This window comes from Podarcis erhardii, assembly GCF_964252035.2.
Source record: "Podarcis erhardii genome assembly, chromosome: 6".
Lineage (NCBI taxonomy): Eukaryota > Metazoa > Chordata > Lepidosauria > Squamata > Lacertidae > Podarcis > Podarcis erhardii.
Genome location: NC_138510.1, coordinates 49,752,123 through 49,772,989, shown reverse-complemented (window position 1 = coordinate 49,772,989; position 20,867 = coordinate 49,752,123). Strand labels below are relative to the sequence as shown.

General features: G+C 43.3%; 2 protein-coding genes and 1 long non-coding RNA gene across 4 annotated transcripts in view; 1 reads left to right on the top strand and 2 right to left on the bottom strand.

The window, feature by feature from the left end:
- Nucleotides 1-20,867, top strand: part of LOC309344461 — a 124,311-nt gene that overhangs the window by 37,721 nt on the left and 65,723 nt on the right. The gene's annotated exons all lie outside the window — the stretch shown is intronic.
- RBM15 (RNA binding motif protein 15) lies at nucleotides 105-7,856 on the bottom strand. Its single transcript, XM_081866581.1, has one exon. The coding sequence runs from the start codon at nucleotides 6,979-6,981 to the stop codon at nucleotides 4,150-4,152; it is 2,832 nt and encodes a 943-aa protein (XP_081722707.1). The 5' UTR covers nucleotides 6,982-7,856; the 3' UTR covers nucleotides 105-4,149.
- Nucleotides 13,294-20,867, bottom strand: part of KCNC4 (potassium voltage-gated channel subfamily C member 4) — a 66,804-nt gene continuing 59,230 nt past the window's right edge. For both annotated transcript variants that reach the window (XM_081866825.1, XM_081866827.1), the window contains one exon: nucleotides 13,294-13,421. In XM_081866825.1, coding sequence (XP_081722951.1) covers nucleotides 13,309-13,421 — 113 coding nt within the window. In that variant the 3' untranslated portion in view covers nucleotides 13,294-13,308. The remainder of the gene's footprint in view (nucleotides 13,422-20,867) is intronic.

Sequence of the window (20,867 nt, the reverse complement as noted above, 5' to 3'; positions counted from 1 at the left end):
GGAGGAAGAGCGGCGGCAGTGGCAGCAGCAGCAAAATACCCCCACAGCTGCAAACAAAGGGGTCAAAGGTTTGTTGTCAATTCATTTCCAGGCAGAAAAACCACTTTCCTCAAAAGAAACAATTTATTTAGAATGAAACAAAATTAGCTCGACTGTGAGCGCATGTTTTGAGTGACAGCTAGTTTAAGCTGTGTGAGCCATAAAAAGGTTTTTTTTCCTTTACTTTTGCAGAAATCTTGTGTACACAGCACAAAGCAAAGAGGTCAATTTTCCACTTAAAACACGGGCATTGGCATCACAATAGCAGATACACAACTTTTTTTAAGCTGCCATTTTAGTAAAATGCACAAATACTAAACAGATAAGCTTTCTTCCACGAGGCCCATGTAAATTCCACACAAGCCAAAGCTTTTCTTCGCAAAGGTCCATTAGAGCTTGGAATCCCTTGTTGTCTTCGGCAGTTCACCAGCCTTGCTTTCAGGGGGAAAGAAGAGGTTATTCAGTACAAGTGTTTACAACAGAGTTGTCCTCTCCCTACATTAACAGATAATTTATAGAACTACAAGGCTTTTCCTGAATATTCTAGGGAAAGTCTGAAAGCACCAATCACCCTTCACTGGCACAAAACTTTTGAAATGAATTAACATCTATATATAGATGCACAATGAATAGCCCAGGGGTTTTAAAACGTAAAATACAGTTTGAAGTTATTCAACTGAACTGGTAAAAAAGGTAAAAACCCAGGAGGAAAATCAATTCACACAATTTCGCTTTTTCAAAAAGGCAACTCAAACAAGAACATGAAAGTTAACTGTTCTGTTTGTATGTGTATTTTCTCACTTTACTGCATATTACTAGCAGCAAGCCCACTAGTTGCAGGAGGGAGGGGAAGCCAATGATATACATCAAATTCCACCAAATTACATCTGCACAATTCCACCCCCCCCCCAGTTTTTTTAAAGTATTGCAGTTTGGTCAAATACAACTGGAAATGTTTACATTCCATGACACATCTGGAGTATCTATTCTTATCTACACAAAATAAATGGAAGCCAGGGTAAATGACTACACATCTTATTTTTACATTGATTTCTTCACTTCTAATTAGTATTCAAATTTTATCAAGTGCCCCCCAAGTATAGTTCCTGAATGCACTTTTGTGGTAACCTCTAGCTTTTCCATTTAACCATCTAATTCCAGGAGGTTTTTCCATGCACCTTTTCACTCTAAATCATGGCCAGGCTCCAGCTGCTTGCTTAAGACACCCAAATAAGTTATTTTGCCTATTATACTCCTAGGGAAGTGATCCACACTGAAGATTGCTTTAAAAATGCTATAATCTTGCCTCCACTTCGATTGCTCCCATTTGGACCGCCCATGTAGGAAGCCATTCTACAGAACACAGAAGTGGATCTCACAATAATGAGGTAGCCTTAAATTCATGCCATGTTGCCAGCCAACAGCAGTCTTTATGCTGAACTTTCAAGCATGCAGTCACTGGCTAACAGCCAAACCGCTGTTTAAAGTTTCCAATTGTAGAAAAAAAATATATATTAATGGCAATATGCCACTTAAAAGTTTTTTCCCCTAAGCAACAAAAAGTGGCTATTAAATGATGTATCAGAAAAAGATAATTCTCCATTCTAACGCAATACACTGTAATGAATGAAAACAGTTGTGAATATATGCACCAATCAAGTGTGCATCGCTCATACTGAAGCTCCATAATGCCATATACAGAGAAAATAACTCTGATCTGTTGTGTATAAAAGTGGCATTAAATGCAACATTTGCTAGTGCTGAACTCTTACCCAGATGGCTCAAAAGGATAATTGCTCTGCTATGCACACTCAAAAGTAAATACAGCCCCCCAAACTTGTATTTAGATTTTATGGCGGTTTTAACTAAGTGCTGTGACATTTAATGTTGCTTGTCAATTGTTTTACCCTACAAAGGGCTCCTAAAATGCTAGGTTTCCTTTTCTAGCTAACAAATGAACCAGATTTTTTACTAAATAATAATAAAAAAATCTAAGTAAGGATTAGGAAATTGAAATTGCCCATTTCATATAACCTTAACATACTTCAAGTCATGAAGATCAGCAGCAATGAACATAATTTGTTTCCATTTTCAAAGAGGAAACACCATGGTGTTGAGTTTTTCTGACACCAGTTATCAGTGGCTTGCTTGTAAGCAAGACTATTCATACAATTTATTGCAAATTCAAGTTCTGTAGGGCTTTTCTCAAAAGAGCACTGCATATTGGAGAATGGGTACTATTGTTCACAAGTATAAAGGTTTTGAAGGGTTACATAGGTGGCCTTCCATAAATGACTCAGAAGTCTAACGTAGAGATCAAGCTCTGTTACAAAAACCGTAAGAGAATCCACTCTATATGCCACCATTGCTTGACAAGTGCAATAACATGGATAACTCAGCAACAGTCATGTTATGCACTAACTGGCAACATAGGCCTATCTTACTGAGACTTCGCCTGGAAGCAGAGAATATATGAAAACAACTCCCTACACAATTCTCATTAATAGTAAGGAAAGTGGCTAGATTTTGCATGCACATTGAAGGGCTCTTCAGCCCACAGTTCAAAGTTTTCTTCCTTTATTACAGGACAGCAGACATTTTCAGTGTGTGCTGGTGGTTATTTGAAACTTGCAATTAATCATCAATGGGTTTTAGGGTGCTAAAGCTGTTTTTTCTGAAAAAGTGAAAGGATTGACTGATTTCAGAAATGAGGCTTCACTCTAAAAAGTGACTTTAACATGCTTCTCAATTTAAGCTTACAATGAGCAACATGTTGCTTTCACCAAGCCACATTTCAAAGAATGTAAATCTTTATACCTGGGCAAAACCATTTTACACCAAGTGGAAAACAGCACTCTTCATTACTCAGAGGCTGGTACAATGCCTTAGAGGGTTAATAAAATGTTTGAATGAAAAGATTAGAAAAATGAAGCCACATGTCTGAACTACTGCCCCCCTACCTATATCAGGATGTTTTTGTGGAGTTTAAAAAACCTCATTTCCCAAAAAAACAAATTATGTTCTTTGAATAAACTGAACTGCTTCCCCAACACTTGGAAATACAAGACTGAAAAATGTCAAGATTAAAACAGTGCAATCCAGACTATAAAACCTTGCATAATGCCCATTTTTTACCTGAAAGTAACTACCAGGTAGCATTCACTTCTATTTTCATGGCTATAAAATGATATTGAAATGGTTATGTGGCAGAACTTTTTACAAAAGTTAAGTGCCATCTCAGAAAATTATATTTCCAAGTTACATTTTGGAATCCACTGTCCCTACCACAATTAGCAAAGGGCAATAACAAAAATGCAAGTAATCACAGTTGTCTTAAAAGCACCTGCTTCTTACATACTGAAGCGCAAGATGTTCATGGATTATAGCAATGCTCTTGGTTCTTTATCATGTATCACAACTACACCTGTGTACACATCCTTTGTGGGCATGCACTTCTATGAACTTGGCAACAAAACTAATACCCAGTGAAAGAAGCCTAGTGTACCACAAAAGATAAAGTATCATCTGCCTTGGGGACGTCAATCCTGAATCAATTCAAACTCAGATGTTATTTTCAGATTCTTGATGGAGGGATTATTTTGATTTCAAGGCTACAAGCCCAAGGCCTTCACTTAACCATAGGGCTCACAATGGGCATTTGCTTTAGGCATGTGATTCTGTATGAGCCACAAATGCTTTAAATCTGGCCATTTAGATTTGAAAATGTAGGGAAGTTTTTATGTCTACTTTAAAGTTATGAAATGAAAGAGGACAAGAAGTTAAAGGGTATTTTTTTAAAAAGGGGGAGGGGAGAAAGAAATACGCTTGTTCTGGGATTCATATTTTAGTTGAGGCAGACCTTCCATTCCTGCTACCTGCACATCAGCAAGACAGTCATGGTAGCCTAGCCATACTAAAGAACAACTAACAAGTCTGCCTTCTAGAGAGTTTATAGAAAACTGAGGGGAGGTAAGATTAACTACATATCTAATTAAAAATTATACTTGGGGAAGTGGCTAAGGCTTATCGCATAGCACCTGGCAGACACTGGAACAGAGGGGAGGGGGGCTGTGTGAAGCAGCAGGAGAGAGCATAGAAAGTATTAGGGCTTTAAGATGCACCACGGACAATGATCATGACCAAATAGTCATCCTCTGATTTAGCCAGGGCCTTGGCTGTAGAATCCAGGAACTGCTGAGAAAAATCACAGGGTGGGAAAGCATGCAAGACCCCGCTGTTTTCTTTGTCTTTATTGCCCCCTACTGGGAGGCTTATCACCCCAGCTGCCTGTTTTTGTTTAAGATAGGACACCAGGTTTCTGAGCGGCCGCTGTGTAGAGGTGGTGTTAGCTTCACCAGCCCCAGATGAGGCACGGTTGTCTGTGGTACCAGGCACAGCCAGAAGAATAGCATATCCATTGGGCCCTGCCACTTTGATACGACGGGTAACTTCATCCAGCTTGGGCTGGTCCAAACGGAGGCGCTGTGTGATCTTTAGCTGGGCCACTTTGCCACCAGTTGCTCCTTCCACCAGGAGACTGCTGGCCACACTCAGATCCCCTTGAAGTAGGTGCATGTTAGACGGAAAGTTGCTGTTCTTCAATAGAAGCATTCCTTGCCAGGCCAGGCACAGTTTGGGGGATGACCCAGACTTTGAGGTTCCATCCTGCTGCTGTTGCTTTTGAGGTGGAGGTTTAAGCCGAGATCCTCCACCACTGCTGCCTTCGGATGCATGCTCATCCTTTTTAGCTGGACTCTTGCATTCTTGGGTGGTAGCAGTGGTAAGTGTGCGATGCTTTCTTTCCCTCTCAGAGCTTTTGCGGTCACGCTTCTCACTCTGGCTTTGCTCCAAGCTACCCCTGCGTGGCTCTCGGATGGGTGAAGGGCGCTCCAGCAACAGCAAACGAGAGGTTGGTCGTTCTGCATCGCTACTATAGCGGTCTCTGCCCAGACTTGGCTCAGGACTACGATCTTGTGGAGAGGCTGCAGCAGGACAGTGACGCTTGCGAGATGAAGATGATCGTTCACTGTCCGGCGAACGGTCCAAATGCCGCCCCCCATCTTCCACTAGCCTTCGCTTCCTGGGTAGATCCCTACTGCTTATGACTAACTCCCTTTCCCCACGAGTTCTTTCTAGAGACCAACCATCTCGTCGGCGTTCCAAACTTTCTAGTGTATCATAAACAGTTGCTCTGCTCCCCCTGTCCCGAACTGGAGGTGGGGGAGGCACCCACTCTGTCTCAGGATAGAGATCTCTGTCACGATCGCCATACACTAGGGGTGGAGTCCTATCCCGAGCACCTCGGAGTGGATCCGATGGGGCTCCACGATGTGCCCCAAAGGCAGATGTCTCTGCTACCAGATCATAGTGAGGAGGGGGTGGAAGTGGCAATGTCTGCAAATAAGGTTGCTGATAACGATGCTCAGTGTCAGCAAAGTCCACCCGGAGACGGCGGTCTGGCCCACCCAAAGGAAAACCACGCATGTGGCTACAAGCAGCTTGTGCAGCATCCAAGCTCTCATACTGGATGTAAGCCCATGAGTCACCTTTACGATAGTCAATGGTGCGAATAGTGCCAAAACGGTCAAACTCCCTGGCAAGAGCAGCCAACGGTACCCAAGGCCCCAGACCACCCACCCAAAGTCGTGTGGTTGGGGTGGCCTTACCATAGCCTATTTTGATAGGGTTACGCAGCAACACTTTACCGGACATAGCAAGTTTAGCCCGGTGGGCCATGTCCAAGTTCTCAAACTTGAGAAATCCATAGGTGCTAGTTTGACCTCGGGATGGCCTCTTGATGTCCACCTCAGTGATTACCCCAAAGCGGTCAAAACCTCGGCGTAGATCCGATTCAGTCACCGATATGTCCAGATTGCCGAGGAATAGGGTACGATTGGCTCTCTGGTCATCTTCGGGGCTAATCTCTTCCTCACTGGCTGTTCCAGTGCCACCAACCCCACGAAATGCAGCTGCCGCCACTCCGGCAACTCGATCCAGACTGTAAGCGGGCCTCACGCGGTCATAGAAGCCCCCATAATCTCGTTCTCTTTCCAACTCCCTAGGCAGAGGTGGCGGTGGCGGAGGAAGGCGGCCCAGGGCAAGCTGCTGCAGCCTGAAGTCTCTGTATCCCAAGCCAGCTCCTCCACCAGCAGGAGAAAGCGCCCTCTGAGTAGCCCCAGTGGAGGGGTGCCTGATGGCTGCAGGTGCCGCACCTGCTACACCCACCGCTGCGGCTCCGTAGGGAGATTCCTTGTCCAAAAGGGCAGGAGAACGGCTGGCGCGACGCCGGCCGCTCCCCCCTCCGCTGCTGCTCCCCACGTAGACAGCCTCGATCTTCAGCGGCCGGTCGTAGAGAACCAGGCGGCCGCGAGCATGCTTGGCAGCCCGGGCGTCCTCGGGGCGCCGGAAATTGACGAAGGCCACCCGCTCGTCGCCAGCGCCGGTGCCGGGCGGCAGGCGGCTGATTTTGACACTTACGTCCCCGAAGCGCTTGAACTCGTGGAAGAGCCCGTCCTCGATCGCCTCGTCGCTCAGCGCAGAGCCCAGCTCGCTGATCTTCAGCGTCTTGTACTCACTGCTGCTGCCGGAGTCGGAGGGGGGCGCCCGGGAATCGCCGCCGCCGCCGCGGCTGCCCCGCGAGGACGACTCCGCGTTCTTGCTGCTGCTGCTACTGTTGCTGTAGCCGTGGCGGCTGCTGCTTCCGCCACCCCCGGAGCTGCCCACCGTGGCGGAGTCATACTCGCGGCTGCTGGCCCGGCTGGCCTTTTCCAAGTGAAGGCTCCGCCGACTGCTGCCGCCGCCACCTTCGCCCGAGCCGCCGCTCGCCGACTTCCCGCCGCCGTTGCTTGGCTTCTTGCTGCTCCGCTCGCTCCGCGCCGAAGAGGAGTCCTCGCCGCCCCGGGACCGTTTGGCCTTGGCAGGGGAACGCTCCTTGCCCTTCATGGCGGCGAGCGCCAGCAAGAGGGAATCGCGCGCCGAGTATCGCGCCTCACGCACCCGCCGCCATCTTGGAACCCTCCTGCACACGGCAACTCCGCCCACTTCGCATCCATTGGACGACTTAACCGAGGTCTGCCATTCTCATTGCACAGAAAGTCTGTCAGTGTGAGGCGAGGGGAAGGGAAAAATCGGCCCAGAGCCCCGGAAGCGGAAACCCTCCTTCTTAACTAATCTTATTAGACGAGGCGCCCGTCACTCCGAAGGTCCGTGAGCTCCGCTGAACGGCGGCAGCAGGAGAGTCATACTATAGGCCGGCTATGGAGAGGCTACGAGCAGGAGCTGGGATTGGGTTGGACAAAAATCCTGTCAGTCGTCTTTATTTCTCCCTCCGTCACAGCCCGAGTCGCCCAAGCATTCATTGGCCATTTCCTTCGAATCCGGGCTCCTGTCTCTCCCTGTTCCTATTAGCGTGGGACCGGGCGGGGCGGGGAGGTCTCGCGCTGCAACTTTGATTTGATTGGATGTTGGCGATGCCCAACTCGACCGTTTCAACTGGCGGCTGGGATTCAGTAGCCGTCCGCTCATTGGTCTGTCGACGATTGTCGCTAAAGATAAGGCGCGGCCTTGCTCATTTGATTTGGCTGAGGCGCGAAGGCAGGGCGGCGTTGGTGGTTCCGCTGGGAAAAGCTCGGAGCCTGGCGTTTCCTGCACACAGCGTTTCCTCCATTGTCACCGGCCTTCGTCCCTCAGAACTCGCCCTGCCTCTGCTGCAGAAATGCGGAGCACCGCCCAGAGTCCCGCAGTGATAAAACGTCCATAAAAACACCTTTGCCTTGGCTCCGAGAGTAGTATAAAAGACATTAACTAAAGTAAAAACACCGTAAGATGAATATATGTTCAGTACTTCGAAATAATAAACGAATAAAAATTGCTTAGGTCCTAAAGCCCACCACAAGTACTGCAACTGGGGAGGACTCTTCTGTGCTACCCAGATCCTAAACCTCCATGCAGTCCTAGCGACAGCTGCAGCCCCCCTTTGCTTTTTTTCGCTGAACATTTTAAATAGGCTGCTTCGTGCAGTAACTGATGCAGGTATTCCAATGGTACAGTTTTCACAAACCCCGGTGTGCCAGTAGCAGGAGCAGCCCGAGATATTTTGACACCCGAGGTGAACCACAAAATAGCATCCTCCTCCCTGCCAGGGAAGAAGAATGACTGAGTGAAAGTCCACATCAGGAACAAGAGGGGGATAAAGATCTACATCGGATCTGCTGCTCCTGTGGATCCTGCCGCCCAAGGTGGGCCGGCCCTGGTCAGTAGTGGAGGTTCATTACCCCCACATGCAATTCCTGGGAAGTGGAGGGCTGCTTGCTCTGCAATAAAATGCACCTCCTGAGATGCATAGGCGGAGCAGAGATCACATTTGAAGTTGGACAGGAATTTTCCATCCATGCAATATACACAATATTGGCAGGTAATGACCCTAGTTTTCAGGAGCAATTGTACCGTTCAAGCAGAATCCACATAATCTACAATGTGGTCCTATATATGTATACTTAGAAGTAAGCCCCATTGAGTTTAGTGGAACTTTCCCCCAAGTAACTGTATTAGATGGTACCCAAAGAGGAGTATCAAAATATTTTCTAGCAGATTTACTAACTTCTCACAGTCACAGCATTTGACATTATTTGTAGCAGGGGAAACCCGATACAAAAACATATACTGTGTATGGATTCATAAATCCGTATAAATACCACCCTACCCTGGAAATACAACAAATCCTAACACTTCGATGCATCTTTAAGATGCCTGGGGAAGAGTCACATGATTATTGCCTGCAATAAGTCCCACTGAACACAGTGGGACGTAGATAAGATTGTCTTGTTAGGATAGCCAGATGCAAAGGAGGTCAGGGATTAAGGGTGTAGTTTCTCCCTCTTGTACACAAGTATTAAAGATGCAGGTGCCCTGTAATCTTTTGTATCTGACCGTACATAAAACACTCCTTACATCCTGAATACAGTGGAAGCTGTTAATAGTAATTAGGTAGAGTCAGGGATTTTATATAATTCTTTAAAATAATTCTCCCCTTTCTACTTGGCTTTTTAAAGATTTCATCCAAAAAGTATTCAAACAGAATTCATGTTTATTCAGCTTTAATTTCATGTCCTAGTTCTAATTCAGTGGGTTCTCTCTTTAGTAAATTCAGTGGGTTCTCTCTTTAGTAAAGGTTTTAAAGCAGAAAAAGAAGCAAAAACAGGTGAATAAATTATACAGTTTACTGTCTTGAGCCTTTTTTTAATTGATTAAAAAAATACATTGTGCATAATGTATTTGTTGTATTAAAACTCGCTGTCTATGAAAGTTCATTTCATCTTAAATGTTTTCTATCTGTGTATACTCAGGAGCAAGCCCCGAAAGTGTTAATAACATCTGGGAGCAAGTCTCATTGAGCTCAGTCTCAGTACACAAGCTGCACTGAAATTAGTGGGAGGTGTGGAAGAGTTCTACCATAGTGACAATAATTTCTTACAAGATTTGGTTCATTTCAATGAGATTTGCATAGGAAAAATTTCCTGACAGATGGATAGCTTGAGAGTCATGTTCTGCCCAGTGATTATCTCAATCATGATAATCTGTGAAAAGACAAAAGGAACAGTTTACCTAGAAAAAGCTATTTCTGCCAGTATCATAATGCTCTTATATAAATCTATGGTGCTAGCACATGTACAGTTCTGGTTGCTCCATCTGAAAAAACAGCTGGAAAAAATGATAAGGGAGTTAGAGCAATTTTGCTAGGAGGAATGGCCAGTACACTGGGTAGGGGGTTGTTTAGGGGGGGAAAGGGAGTGGGTATGAGGGAGATTTAGGAAATTATGTGAAGTGTGGAGATGGTGAACAAAATCTCCCGTAATACCAGAACCAGGGCTAATCTAATGAAACTGATTAGCAGTAGTTAAGGGCACACTATATGTGTGTATATATGTACCCCCCCTCCCATCTTTGAGGATACAAACCCTTCTAAGATGGCATACAAGTAACAGAGATACTTTAATAAAACCACAGCAATAATTTTGGAATATAATACTTTACCAGGATCCTTTCCACAGGGCATGTGGTAGTAAATAGCCCAGGTTGAGGAGAGGGAGAGTTCAGTTGCATCAGGCTCCGAGATGGTCTTCCTCAAAATACAGAAGGAAGTACTTCACACAATACCAAATTATTTTCTAGAATTCATTGTCACAAGATGTGGCGATTACCACCAACTTACATGATTTTAAAAGATTTAAAGCATTCCAATTATTTGAATTTCTTATTATTCTTTCTAATTGCCACTTCTTCACATTTTGTGCTCCAGTTCTCCTATCCAAAAATGCATATGAAATTGTGTACGTGGGGGAAAAATTACATAAACAGCATAAGCAAAATAACATACAAAAAAGAGCATTATATATGGGGAAATTGCTTGCAAAAGGCAAAATTGCATATATACAAAATGTGTATATTAGGAGAAACCTGGACTAAAATGCTGAAGAATTTTCTTTCTTTTTTTTAATAATATTTTTTTATTGGTTTTCATCAAGAAAAATACATATCACACCACATTACAACTTTAACAAATTTTCTCATTTTTGGACTTCCTTCAGCCTCTCTGACAATCATCTGAATTAAACTTTTTAATTACACATTTCCTAAATTTGCTATTGCCTTTTATCATACCCTTCCACATCTGTTTTTCTTTTTTGCAATATTTCTTAGGTTTTTACAGAGCTTCTTTAAATGCCACTAACGTTATTTCATTATCACTTATACATTCCCAATACTCTAATGCTGAAGAATTTTCAGGAGGACTGTAAAAATATCAGAAAATACAGTAATTCTGAGATGTGGCAAATTGACTTAGGATCTGAAAAGAACAAAAACAAAGATTGTAATTGACAAATTGATCCGTCCTTACTAAGCAGCTAAGTGCAAGTGATGAATCGGCATCTGGTGTTCAGGAGGGGATGGGAGTAAATAAGCTAAAACTTAAGGTGGAGGTATTGTTAATCAGTCATTCTGGTAGCAAGAGCAGGTGCAAAAGAGGGCAGGGCTCTTGCACCTCTAGTAGTTGTGTAAATAATTATAGCAGGTGTAGCTTGCTATGCAAGATCAGAGCTGCTGAAAGTCCCTCTTGTACAGAACTATTCAAGGTACAGAAGCCTTGTCCTGCTTTACATTGGCAGCCCTAAATTCTGGTGATCTAGAAAAGGATATTACGGTAATCTTACCCTCCATGGGTCTGTACACTCGCTGAAAGAGTGGCACACCATTTGGGAATACAGTGGTACCTCGGGTTACAGACGCTTCAGGTTACAAGCGCTTCAGGTTGCAGACTCCGCTAACCCAGAAATAGTACCTCGGGTTAAGAACTTTGCTTCAGGATGAGAACAGAAATCGTGCAGCAGCAGCAGCAGGAGGAGGCCCCATTAGCTAAAGTGGTACTTCAGGTTAAGAACAGTTTCAGGTTAAGAACGGACCTCCGGAACGAATTACGTTCTTAACCCGAGGTACCACTGTACTCTTCAACCCAATGCTTTCCCTGCATGCCCAGGTGGAGACAGTTGCCAGAGTACCTTTTATCATTTCAGTAGATTCACAAGTTGCAGCCTCTCAGAAAAGGTGGACCTAGCATCAGCTATCCATGCTATTTTTTACTTCCAGACTAGATTAAGCTTCTGGCCATGTCTGCTCTTGGTATTATATTTACACTTCTTAGTGTGACCCCTTCTTCTGCCCCCTGGCAGATGAATGGGAAGAGGTGGTGGGTGAGGGTGATAGTGATGGGGACATATTGCACCTCCTGTTATGCCCCCTAGCCTTGTGTTTGCTATGCATTTTAGTCCCCCTGCCTGCAGATGGAGGAACAGGAGGGACTGCAGGATTGACAGGGACCGTAATGGGAGTCTCTACTAGTGTTATGGGAGAGGCCCTGGTCCCTTGTGCCTCCTGAGCCACTATGCCCTCATCAAATGCTTTTGCCTGGGTGGATTTTGTCCATCAATGCTCCTAGCTTGCTGGGATAAAATGGGGGGCAGGGAAACAGGCTGTAGCTTTGAGACAGAGAGGCCTGAAAGGCTGAATTTGGCCCCTAGGCCAGAGGTTCCCCAATTCTGTTCTAGCCCCTGCACTGTTTAATAACAGTGTTAAATTGCCTAGTCCAGTATTAACTGGTATTTGTATTGTAACCTCATATGTCTGATGTCTGTGGCTGTGATTGGTGAACTGTGACATCTGTTTACCAGTTATACCGATCTGCTCATATGGAGGGGAAACATTCAAGTGAAATACATGAGAAATTTCCATCCAAACATAGAAATTTCACCCAATGTAGAAATTGGATGTAAATGTCCTTTGGGGGCTAAATGCAAGTATGTTTAGCTTAGCTGTATAGTGAATTAGGCTACAAAGTTTACACTGAAATATTACACTGAATTAGTCCGATATGTATTAATCTTAGACAATAGAGCCAATAACTTCATATTTCAATATAGGTTACTTTCATGTGGATAAAGATTTACGAATCTGTGTGGGAGACAGGCAGAAGAACATACTCAGTTAGACTGGGTGTCATAGAAACGAATTAATGGTTAGCATGAATCTATTTTCAAATCACATTGACAGAGCCTCCATTAACTTCTATTTTGAGCAGCTTTACTGGGTTTGGAGAAGGATGACATAGCAGAAAAGCATACACAACTAGCTTTGATCTTAATGGGATTTAGACCAGATTGTCATCAGCTGTAAACTGTTTTTCAGCATCACTTCTGAATACAGTATTACTGTATACAGCATTACTGAATACTATGCTGGATCTGTCAAAGTCTCAACCATTTTCCTTGCCACCATTTCTTTTTTTTTAAGTTTAGCATTCAAATGTACCTAAAGTCTTGAGAGATGCAAAATGGCCATTTTATCACTAAAAATGCTTCTAGAGTAAGTTTCTTTACATTCACAAGGAAGGTAATAATGCAACGTTTTATACAATTGCAAATTAGTATTATAAAAAATATTTATCTAAGATATCCTTTGTCAAAATCACATTAAAATATATTTTCAGTCCAGTGTCACGTTGTGTTGTTTTTGTTGCGGTAGGTCTTTCTGAGAGGAGCCGTCCCACAGGTACTGAGACATGGAAAGAGCAGAGAATACTATCAGGGGCAACATTAGCAAGTCTGGTGTACTTCAGCAGTCAGAAAACCATTGGTAAAGTCCAAGTGCTTTAACAAAAGATTACTGAGCAATCCTTTACTTATATCATGCCAGGAGTGGAGATATGCTGCCTCTGCATCACGGGACAGCCACCATGTCCAATGTATGCTCTATCCAATTCATGTTCCCTGGTATGTGATGGGGCAAGCCTTGCAGAATGTAGGATGCAGTCAGTTGGTGAAGAAGAGAGGCTGGGATGATGAGGGGAGAGGACAATGAGATCTGCTCAGCCCATCAGGTAAAATAGGAAGGGGTGGTCACATGGGTTGCCAGCAGTGGGCCGAAAAGGTTGATTGGTCCATGCAGGAGCCAGGCTTTTGATCCATGCAGCACTCCTGATTGGGTCAGGTATGCCTGATTGTTGAAAGGACCTAACCACTTTTCCTAATTTGAGGTAATAACCTAGATTTAATCCTGGGTCGTCCTGAGCATACGTCACAAGCTGCTCCACCTGGCTGGGGTTCCTCCTACAACCCTTGCCCTTCAGGAGTCTATGACTGGATGACTGGAGTAGACAAATGCACTATGATATGTCTAATACATGTACAGTATTGGAACAACCATGTTTTTTCATTGGCACTGACCAGCAGAGGGCAGAAACCGTGTAGGAATTTCCCTGTTGCTTTTCCAAATGTGCTTTTCCATCTGCGGTTGATGACCTGACCTCAGATAATAGTAACAAGAGCCTCCAGAAACAGAACTGTAAAATCTATTGAAATGTCTCATCTCACCAGCGTAATTCTGCCTAATTGTACCAATCCCAGCTCAGTCAAATGATGACTGGTGGTGCCGAGTTTTAATAAATAATGAGAGACCCATTAATGCAATCATTGGCCACTTTCTTCTATTGTTCTGAGACTAATGGACAAAAGTTGAGGAAAGTGGCAGAACAGGCAGCCCTAGGCAATTGAGCACTCATTGAACCGGAAAGATGGCAGAAGTTCCTTCCTTTCCTAGAAGCCGTTGATAATTATATTTTTTAATTTAAAAAATCCATACCACAATTTGTCAAAAGATTGCATAGCAGTCTAAAATATATTGGGATCATGAATGAAGTGCTAAAATTCATTCCCTCTCTTTAAACACTTTTTAGCCCCCCAACCCCCAGTGACTCTTTATTGAAGTCTGTACTATTAGCTCTGCTACAGTTGTTAACAACAGAAGCAGTAGTATGACCCAATATCTCTTCATATTGAGAGAAACAAGGAGCTATGCAGTGGTACCTGGTGCCCATTGAGGCTAGTAGGGCAGAACACAGGTAGCCCAACAGTAATTTTGAGCCAGAGCCAATGACAGGTAGTGCCAATTCTAGTTTTGCCCCTACTGAGTTCTATATTGCCAACACTGGTGCTAAGAAGGAAGAAATGGACAGGTAGTCCCGTCCCCCCCCCCCCCCCCCCGGATAGGATGCAAGTAAAAAGGCAGGCAGGTAGAGTCTGGCTAAGGGCAGACTGAGGTTGGTTAGTGGAGCACTGTCCCATTTGCCTTGATGGACCAGCCTTCACCACTGGTGTGCAGTTGTGGCTGTTGGCTATTGGGACTGCTTGGGCCAAAAACAGTAGGTGAAGCCAGAAGTCAAATGCAGGCAGAGGCAACTAATTCCCCCTCTTCCTTACTGAAGGCAGACTGAGGGTGATGTTACAGTGCTCCCTTCTCCTTAGTGGACCTGCTTCTCTAAATGTGGCATGGGGGAATTCAGCATTGACAGGGGTCTTCCTTGCATTGCCAAACCACTTCAAATCTCATTTGCAATATAGGCCATGCACAAGGTCCAATAGAAATTCAGTTTAAGCAACAATGATGAACTGATCTCTTGCTCAAATTTCACTCTTTCCAGATTTCTCCTAATAAAAACCTTTATAGTAATGCTGCCTTTGTGCCAGCGCTTTAAACTTGGATCATTAATTGCCCTTCCTTTCTTTTATGCATATATATATATATATTTGACTTATCTCTTCATTGTTATAGTAAATTAGGAACTACTTGGGCTAGTATTAGAGAATGTTGTGAATACTCATGCTAGAATTGCTTCAACAGTGTCAAGCCTTGACCAGAAGCACTGGTTTATTTTTCAGAAGTAAAAGGGTTAAAAAAATATCCTGAAAGATTGCATGAAAGATACCCTATCATTTTTCTGGCATGGCACCAGTACTACTAATCTCCCAATTTAATCGTATTGCCTTAAATGGGCATTTTTCTGGAGAGGTAGGTAAGTTTATTACTCCCCACCCCCATTCATACATCAATTTTATATTGATCCCTGCCAAGCTTTTGTCTACAGTGAAGAATATTTCTATCATAGGGTGCTCTGAAGGTAACCATTTGGCATTAATTGCTTCCTGATTTTCTTGTATTCACTATTAATTTTATGTTTTATTGTGTTCTGGCTATTGTGCTCAGAATGTTTTCTCACTGAAATGATGGAAAATTATAGTGCTGATAGAGTGGGCAAGTCATGTAGATTCACACTTTGTGTTGAGGTAGAAGTTCTATATTGGAAACAGAGAATCGGGTGTAATCATATGCATGGTTACACAACAGTAAGTCCCACTCATCGCAATGTGACATAAGAGTACAGTGATACCTTGGTTCTTGAATTTAATCCATTCCAGGAGTCTGTTTGACTCTTGAAATGGTTCAGAAACCAAGGCACAGCTTCCAATTGGCTGCAGGAGCCTCCTGCACTCAATTGGAAGCCACGGATGCTACATCAGACATTTGGCTTCCAAAAAACATTTGCAAACCAGAACACTAACTTCCAGGTTTGCGGCGTTTGGGAGCCGATTTGTTTGGGAGTCAAGCCATTAGACTACCATGGTACCACTGTATATAAGATTGCAGCTGGGGGCACATCCAGCAAATACACTTTCCTAAGAACCTAAGAAGCCCGGCTGGAAGAGATCAAAGTCACATCTAGTCCAGCATCTTGTTCTCACAGTGGTCAAACATTTCTCTATGCGAAGCTCACAAGTAGCGCCAGGATCTCACTCTAGGAGTATTGATGGGATTTGATCAGAGAATAAAGTCTACATACCCAGATACCCCAGCAGTGATAGTACTGATGCCCCAAACTGTAGGGCATCTGGGATTGCCTTGTGCACTTTCAGTAACAGATAGAAGACCCTTCACTGAGTTTCCAGGGATGTATCTTATCTATGCAGGAAATTCCTCCATCAAGTTATGTAGGTCCTTCTGGTACTCCTCATCTGGGTATGAGGACAAGGGAACTATAAGATGTACTGTTGGAGAGTTACTTCTCAGGCACTCATATGTAGTTCAACTTGCTTAAAACAGCCCCTCCCCTTTTTTGGCTTCTTTAATTATGATGTCAGGATTGTTTCTGAGGCTGTTGATGGCATGCTCTGCATAGCTGAGACTGAGTAGGAAACTTGTCCCAAAGCGGAAAGAAGCAGAAGTCCCAGTAAAGGAAGAATGGATACAAAAACTTATGGAATATGCAGAAATGGTGAAACTTACCGGAAGAATAAGAAATCAAGATAACAAACTTTTTATAAAAAATGGTTTATTTAATATTTACAGATAAATTGCAAACAGATAAAAACATTAGCAGGATTATTGTAACAACCTGCAGTTTCATAGGAGTATATATTTATAATAGATAATTAAATGAGCAAGTTAAATGAATTTGGATATTCAGAAGATATTTTTAAAAATAAATTTAACCGCAGAAAGAGGGGGAAGGAAGTCAAATTCTGAGATGTTAAATTGATTGTAAAACTAATGAAACTAATGAAATGTATAAACTTGAAAACTATAAATAAAACATTTTTTAAAAAAAGGCATTTGATAATATTAGAGAGAGAGAAACGGGGGACTGAGTAGGAAACAATGTTGTTTTCTTATTGCCTCAGCTGGGGCATAGTGGCAGAAGCAATTTGGTAAAATTCAAACGTGTGCTTACTGATACATTTTTGAAAATGATATTGTCAGTGCCCGCAAGGAGTTCCATTATAGCGTGCTTAATCACCCATTAAAGTTTTCCAGAGCTAAATCCAGGAACAGAACCCGACAGATCCTATTTATGATATTATACTGCAATGTTAGTCTACACGTAACTTTTTTATATAGAGGTGCCCATGTGATCACTAGAAAACGTCTGTCCCTGAACACATTGGGCATTTAAATCAGAAATGGCCTTTTGACTGCCTTTAATCTGCCTCCAACTTGCTTTCGGTGTAGCCTTACCATATTTCCTTGGCCATGTTGGACAGGAGAGGCATTTCTAAGGAATAAGGGCAACATTTTGCTCAAGGGGGTTTCCTGACAGAGAAGTACAGCAGTGTGGAAGCATTCCTGGCAGGCAGCCACTGTGGAGGGTTTCCACCCAACCCCCGGCCAAAGCAACAGCTTCTGCTTTGGGATTGCTTTGTGCAAGAGTTGGTTGAGCAAGAGATGGGGAAAGGAAAAGAGAGGAAGTGAGTGCGCCTGTACAAGCATGATAGTGAGCTGGAGAGGATACATTAGTGGCTTATGGCTGGTGGGTTGTACAAGTCATCCACCAAATGACAGTGGATTGGTACATTATCAGCAATTGTGTTTGCTGCAGATAGGCTGTGGTTTCCTGCCGAAAATGCACAGTGTTGGAAAACAGGCACATTTGCTCCTATACCCATATACACTGGTCTGGGAGCCCTGATTAGGTACAGCCCTATGACACATTAAGGAAGAGTATCTGTCACTAACACTTTATGTATGCATCTGTTGTGGGGAACACCAGCAGTAAGCATGTGCCTGCTTAAAATGTGTAGCTGTGCTTAGATTCTGCTTTGTTAACAGCGGTTCCGAAACACTGTCACAGTGCTTACCTGCTCAGGTAAACTGCCTGATGCGTGAGACATCCTAAAGCCAGGGAAGGGGGAGTTGAATGCCCATGGCTGCACATGCTACCACTTGTGGTGATGGCAATTCAGTGCTGTGTTAAGATGCAGACAAAAATTGTATTGCAAGGGTGTATGGGAAACGCAGCAGAATGTATATTGTGCATTGAGGCATAGTGGTCTGTCACAATTGCTCCTTCGCTGATATGAGGCCTTCACCACTCTCCTAGGCAGCAGTTTGCCTTATCTTGCTAAACAGCCTTATTCTGCTAAATCATGTAAGTTGTCTGCTTGCCAGCCTAAACATCTACAAGAGATAGTGTACAGGTGTACAATCGAACCTTGGTTGTCGAATGTAATCTGTTCCAGAAGACCGTTCGACTTCTGAAATGTTCAACAATCGAGGCATGGCTTCCAATTGGTTGCAAGAGCTTCTTGCACTTGAGTGGAAGCCAAGCGTTCAGGTTCCGAAAAACATTCAAAAACTGGAGCATTTACTTCCGGGTTTTCAGCATTAAGGAGCCGAAACATACGATAACGGAGGCGTTCGGGAACCAAGGTTTGACTGTACTACCTTGGGAGGATCCCAGCCTAAATACCTGTAAGAGATAACAGCTACCTTAGGAGGATCCCACGATTAACGATCATGGGAGTGGTAATAGGCTCATTCTTGGCAGTTGAGAAGGAGATGGGGGAAGGGAAAAAAGAGGAAGTGAATATGCCTGTCTAGATATGATAGAGAGATGGACAGGATATGTCTGTGGGTTATGAGCACTGGGTTGTACAAGTCATCTGTCGACTGACAGCAGTTTTGCACTTTATCAGCACTCATGTTGAAACAACTCTTGGGCACAGTTTGCACTTTAAGTGTGGAGGCTGTATTAAATCAGTCCTCAGGATGGCCACTATCACATGTGTTCATGTGTAGCACCACTTGAGACTTAGTAATTATTTTGTATGTCACAGCAAGCAGCTAAAATGAAGAAGAAGAGAAAGTGGCCACTCTGCACAATGAACCACAAGACACAAATGGTCCCTTATGTGATAACTGCCTTGGGACATAAAGTGGCTTTCATGTGGGGACCATAATATAGAAGCCAACATCACTCAATACACCTGATGTGTGTGTGTGTGGGGGGGGTAATCTGCCTGAAAACTCATGTACAAGGCTGATTCAATGACACTCATCTCAAAATGCTGTCATTAAACTAAGTAGATTTGTTTCTAAAAATTCAAAACTACTCAAAATATTCCTATGATGGCTTCGAGGCAGCCTGTTTATTGAGCATTAATTCTGATCTGATTGTGAGAAGATTATATTGTATAAAGTTATGACAAGCAATTGATACCTCACACTTTGCAGTGCATTTTCTTGTTACTTCCCTTATCCTGGAATTAATTCTCTTTTTTGAAATGGGTTTGTTGTGCAAGAGCACTAAATCCACTCTAATTGTGCAACCTGAATTTGCTGGTATCAATCAATCATATTATTTGTTTGCTGCCTTTCCAAAGTTAAAACCACGCTCAAAGTGGCTAGCAACATGTAAAGGAAAATCACATAATTACAGACGTAACAAAAGTAGTCATGGACAATAAATAAAACATTTAAAAATACACATTAAATGGTTTCCACATAAATCAGATCTAAAATAAAGATTCAAAAAATGAATAACAATGACAGCAACAATGTTGCCCACCCCACAAAACTCCCTAAGCCATTTTAGAACGTGTCCTCTGATGGGTTTTTGGTTTGGTTTGGTTTCATCCATCTGTGAGAAAAAAGTTGAACCAAAGTATGTCCCCTAGTCAAAATGAGAAATTGTATCATCAACCTGTGTATGGGTATAAAAACTTTGAAAGTGTCTGTTCTTCAGTTGCAGTAACAGCAGTGTTTCCCCCTGAGGAGAACTGTGCTCATGTGACTGATGTCAACAGTGTGCTTGCATTTTCTCTTCCCTCACAAGCAAATTCAGTTTCCATCCAACTTAGTCTAATCATCCTGAACACCCTGATTTCACATCCATGTGTTTTCATTCTACTACACAGGAAGGTTGTTTGGTCTCCTGTCAACACAGAACATCTGTTTTGAATTGTAGCCCCTGGCAGCAAGGAAAAGTGGAGCTGAGAGGCAGAGAGGGTGTCTTCCATTCACTCTAGTCTAGCACATTTCCTGCAACATAACACTGAACAGAATTCTAGCCTCCTTGGGAATGAGCACCCACTTGCAGCTCGAAGCTTATGGCAACAAGACAGTGCGTGAACCACCCTAGCTAGGCAGAATAGACAGCCTCCCTGTGGGACCATCCAAGAGCTGCATGACGAGAGAGAAACCCGAACATTTCCATGCACAAGTATCCAAAATGAAATGCATTTTTTTCCCTACAAGCAAATAAAATACCTCCTCCAAATGGGTGAATGTAGCCAACTCACTTTCTGAACTAGGACCAGAAAGATACTAGCTCTGGTGCTTAATTCTACATGAGATCACTTGGATCATTAATTCTTTCAATTCAAGAAGTCCAAGGAATATTCTCCAAATAAAATTATAAAAGTCTACAATAGTTATCCTCCAGTTCAACATCACAACGTTGCCTCCAATATTAGGAAACATTCGATGCATATTCTTTATTTCCTGGATGGAGGAGAAATTTGATTCAGTTCACATTTAAAGGTAAAGTTGCCTAATTAACACTTTCCAAAAGAGAACAGCAACTGAAATGCAGCCATCCTTCCAAACCTGCACATTTCCCAATTTTGCAGTGCAGTTCTCCAGCTGAGTATTGTAAACAAAAATGCATA

What these genes read in the sequence shown, in the direction of transcription:
- RBM15 (XM_081866581.1), bottom strand. Translation starts at nt 6,981, where the DNA reads ATGAAGGGCAAGGAGCGTTCCCCTGCCAAGGCCAAACGGTCCCGGGGC.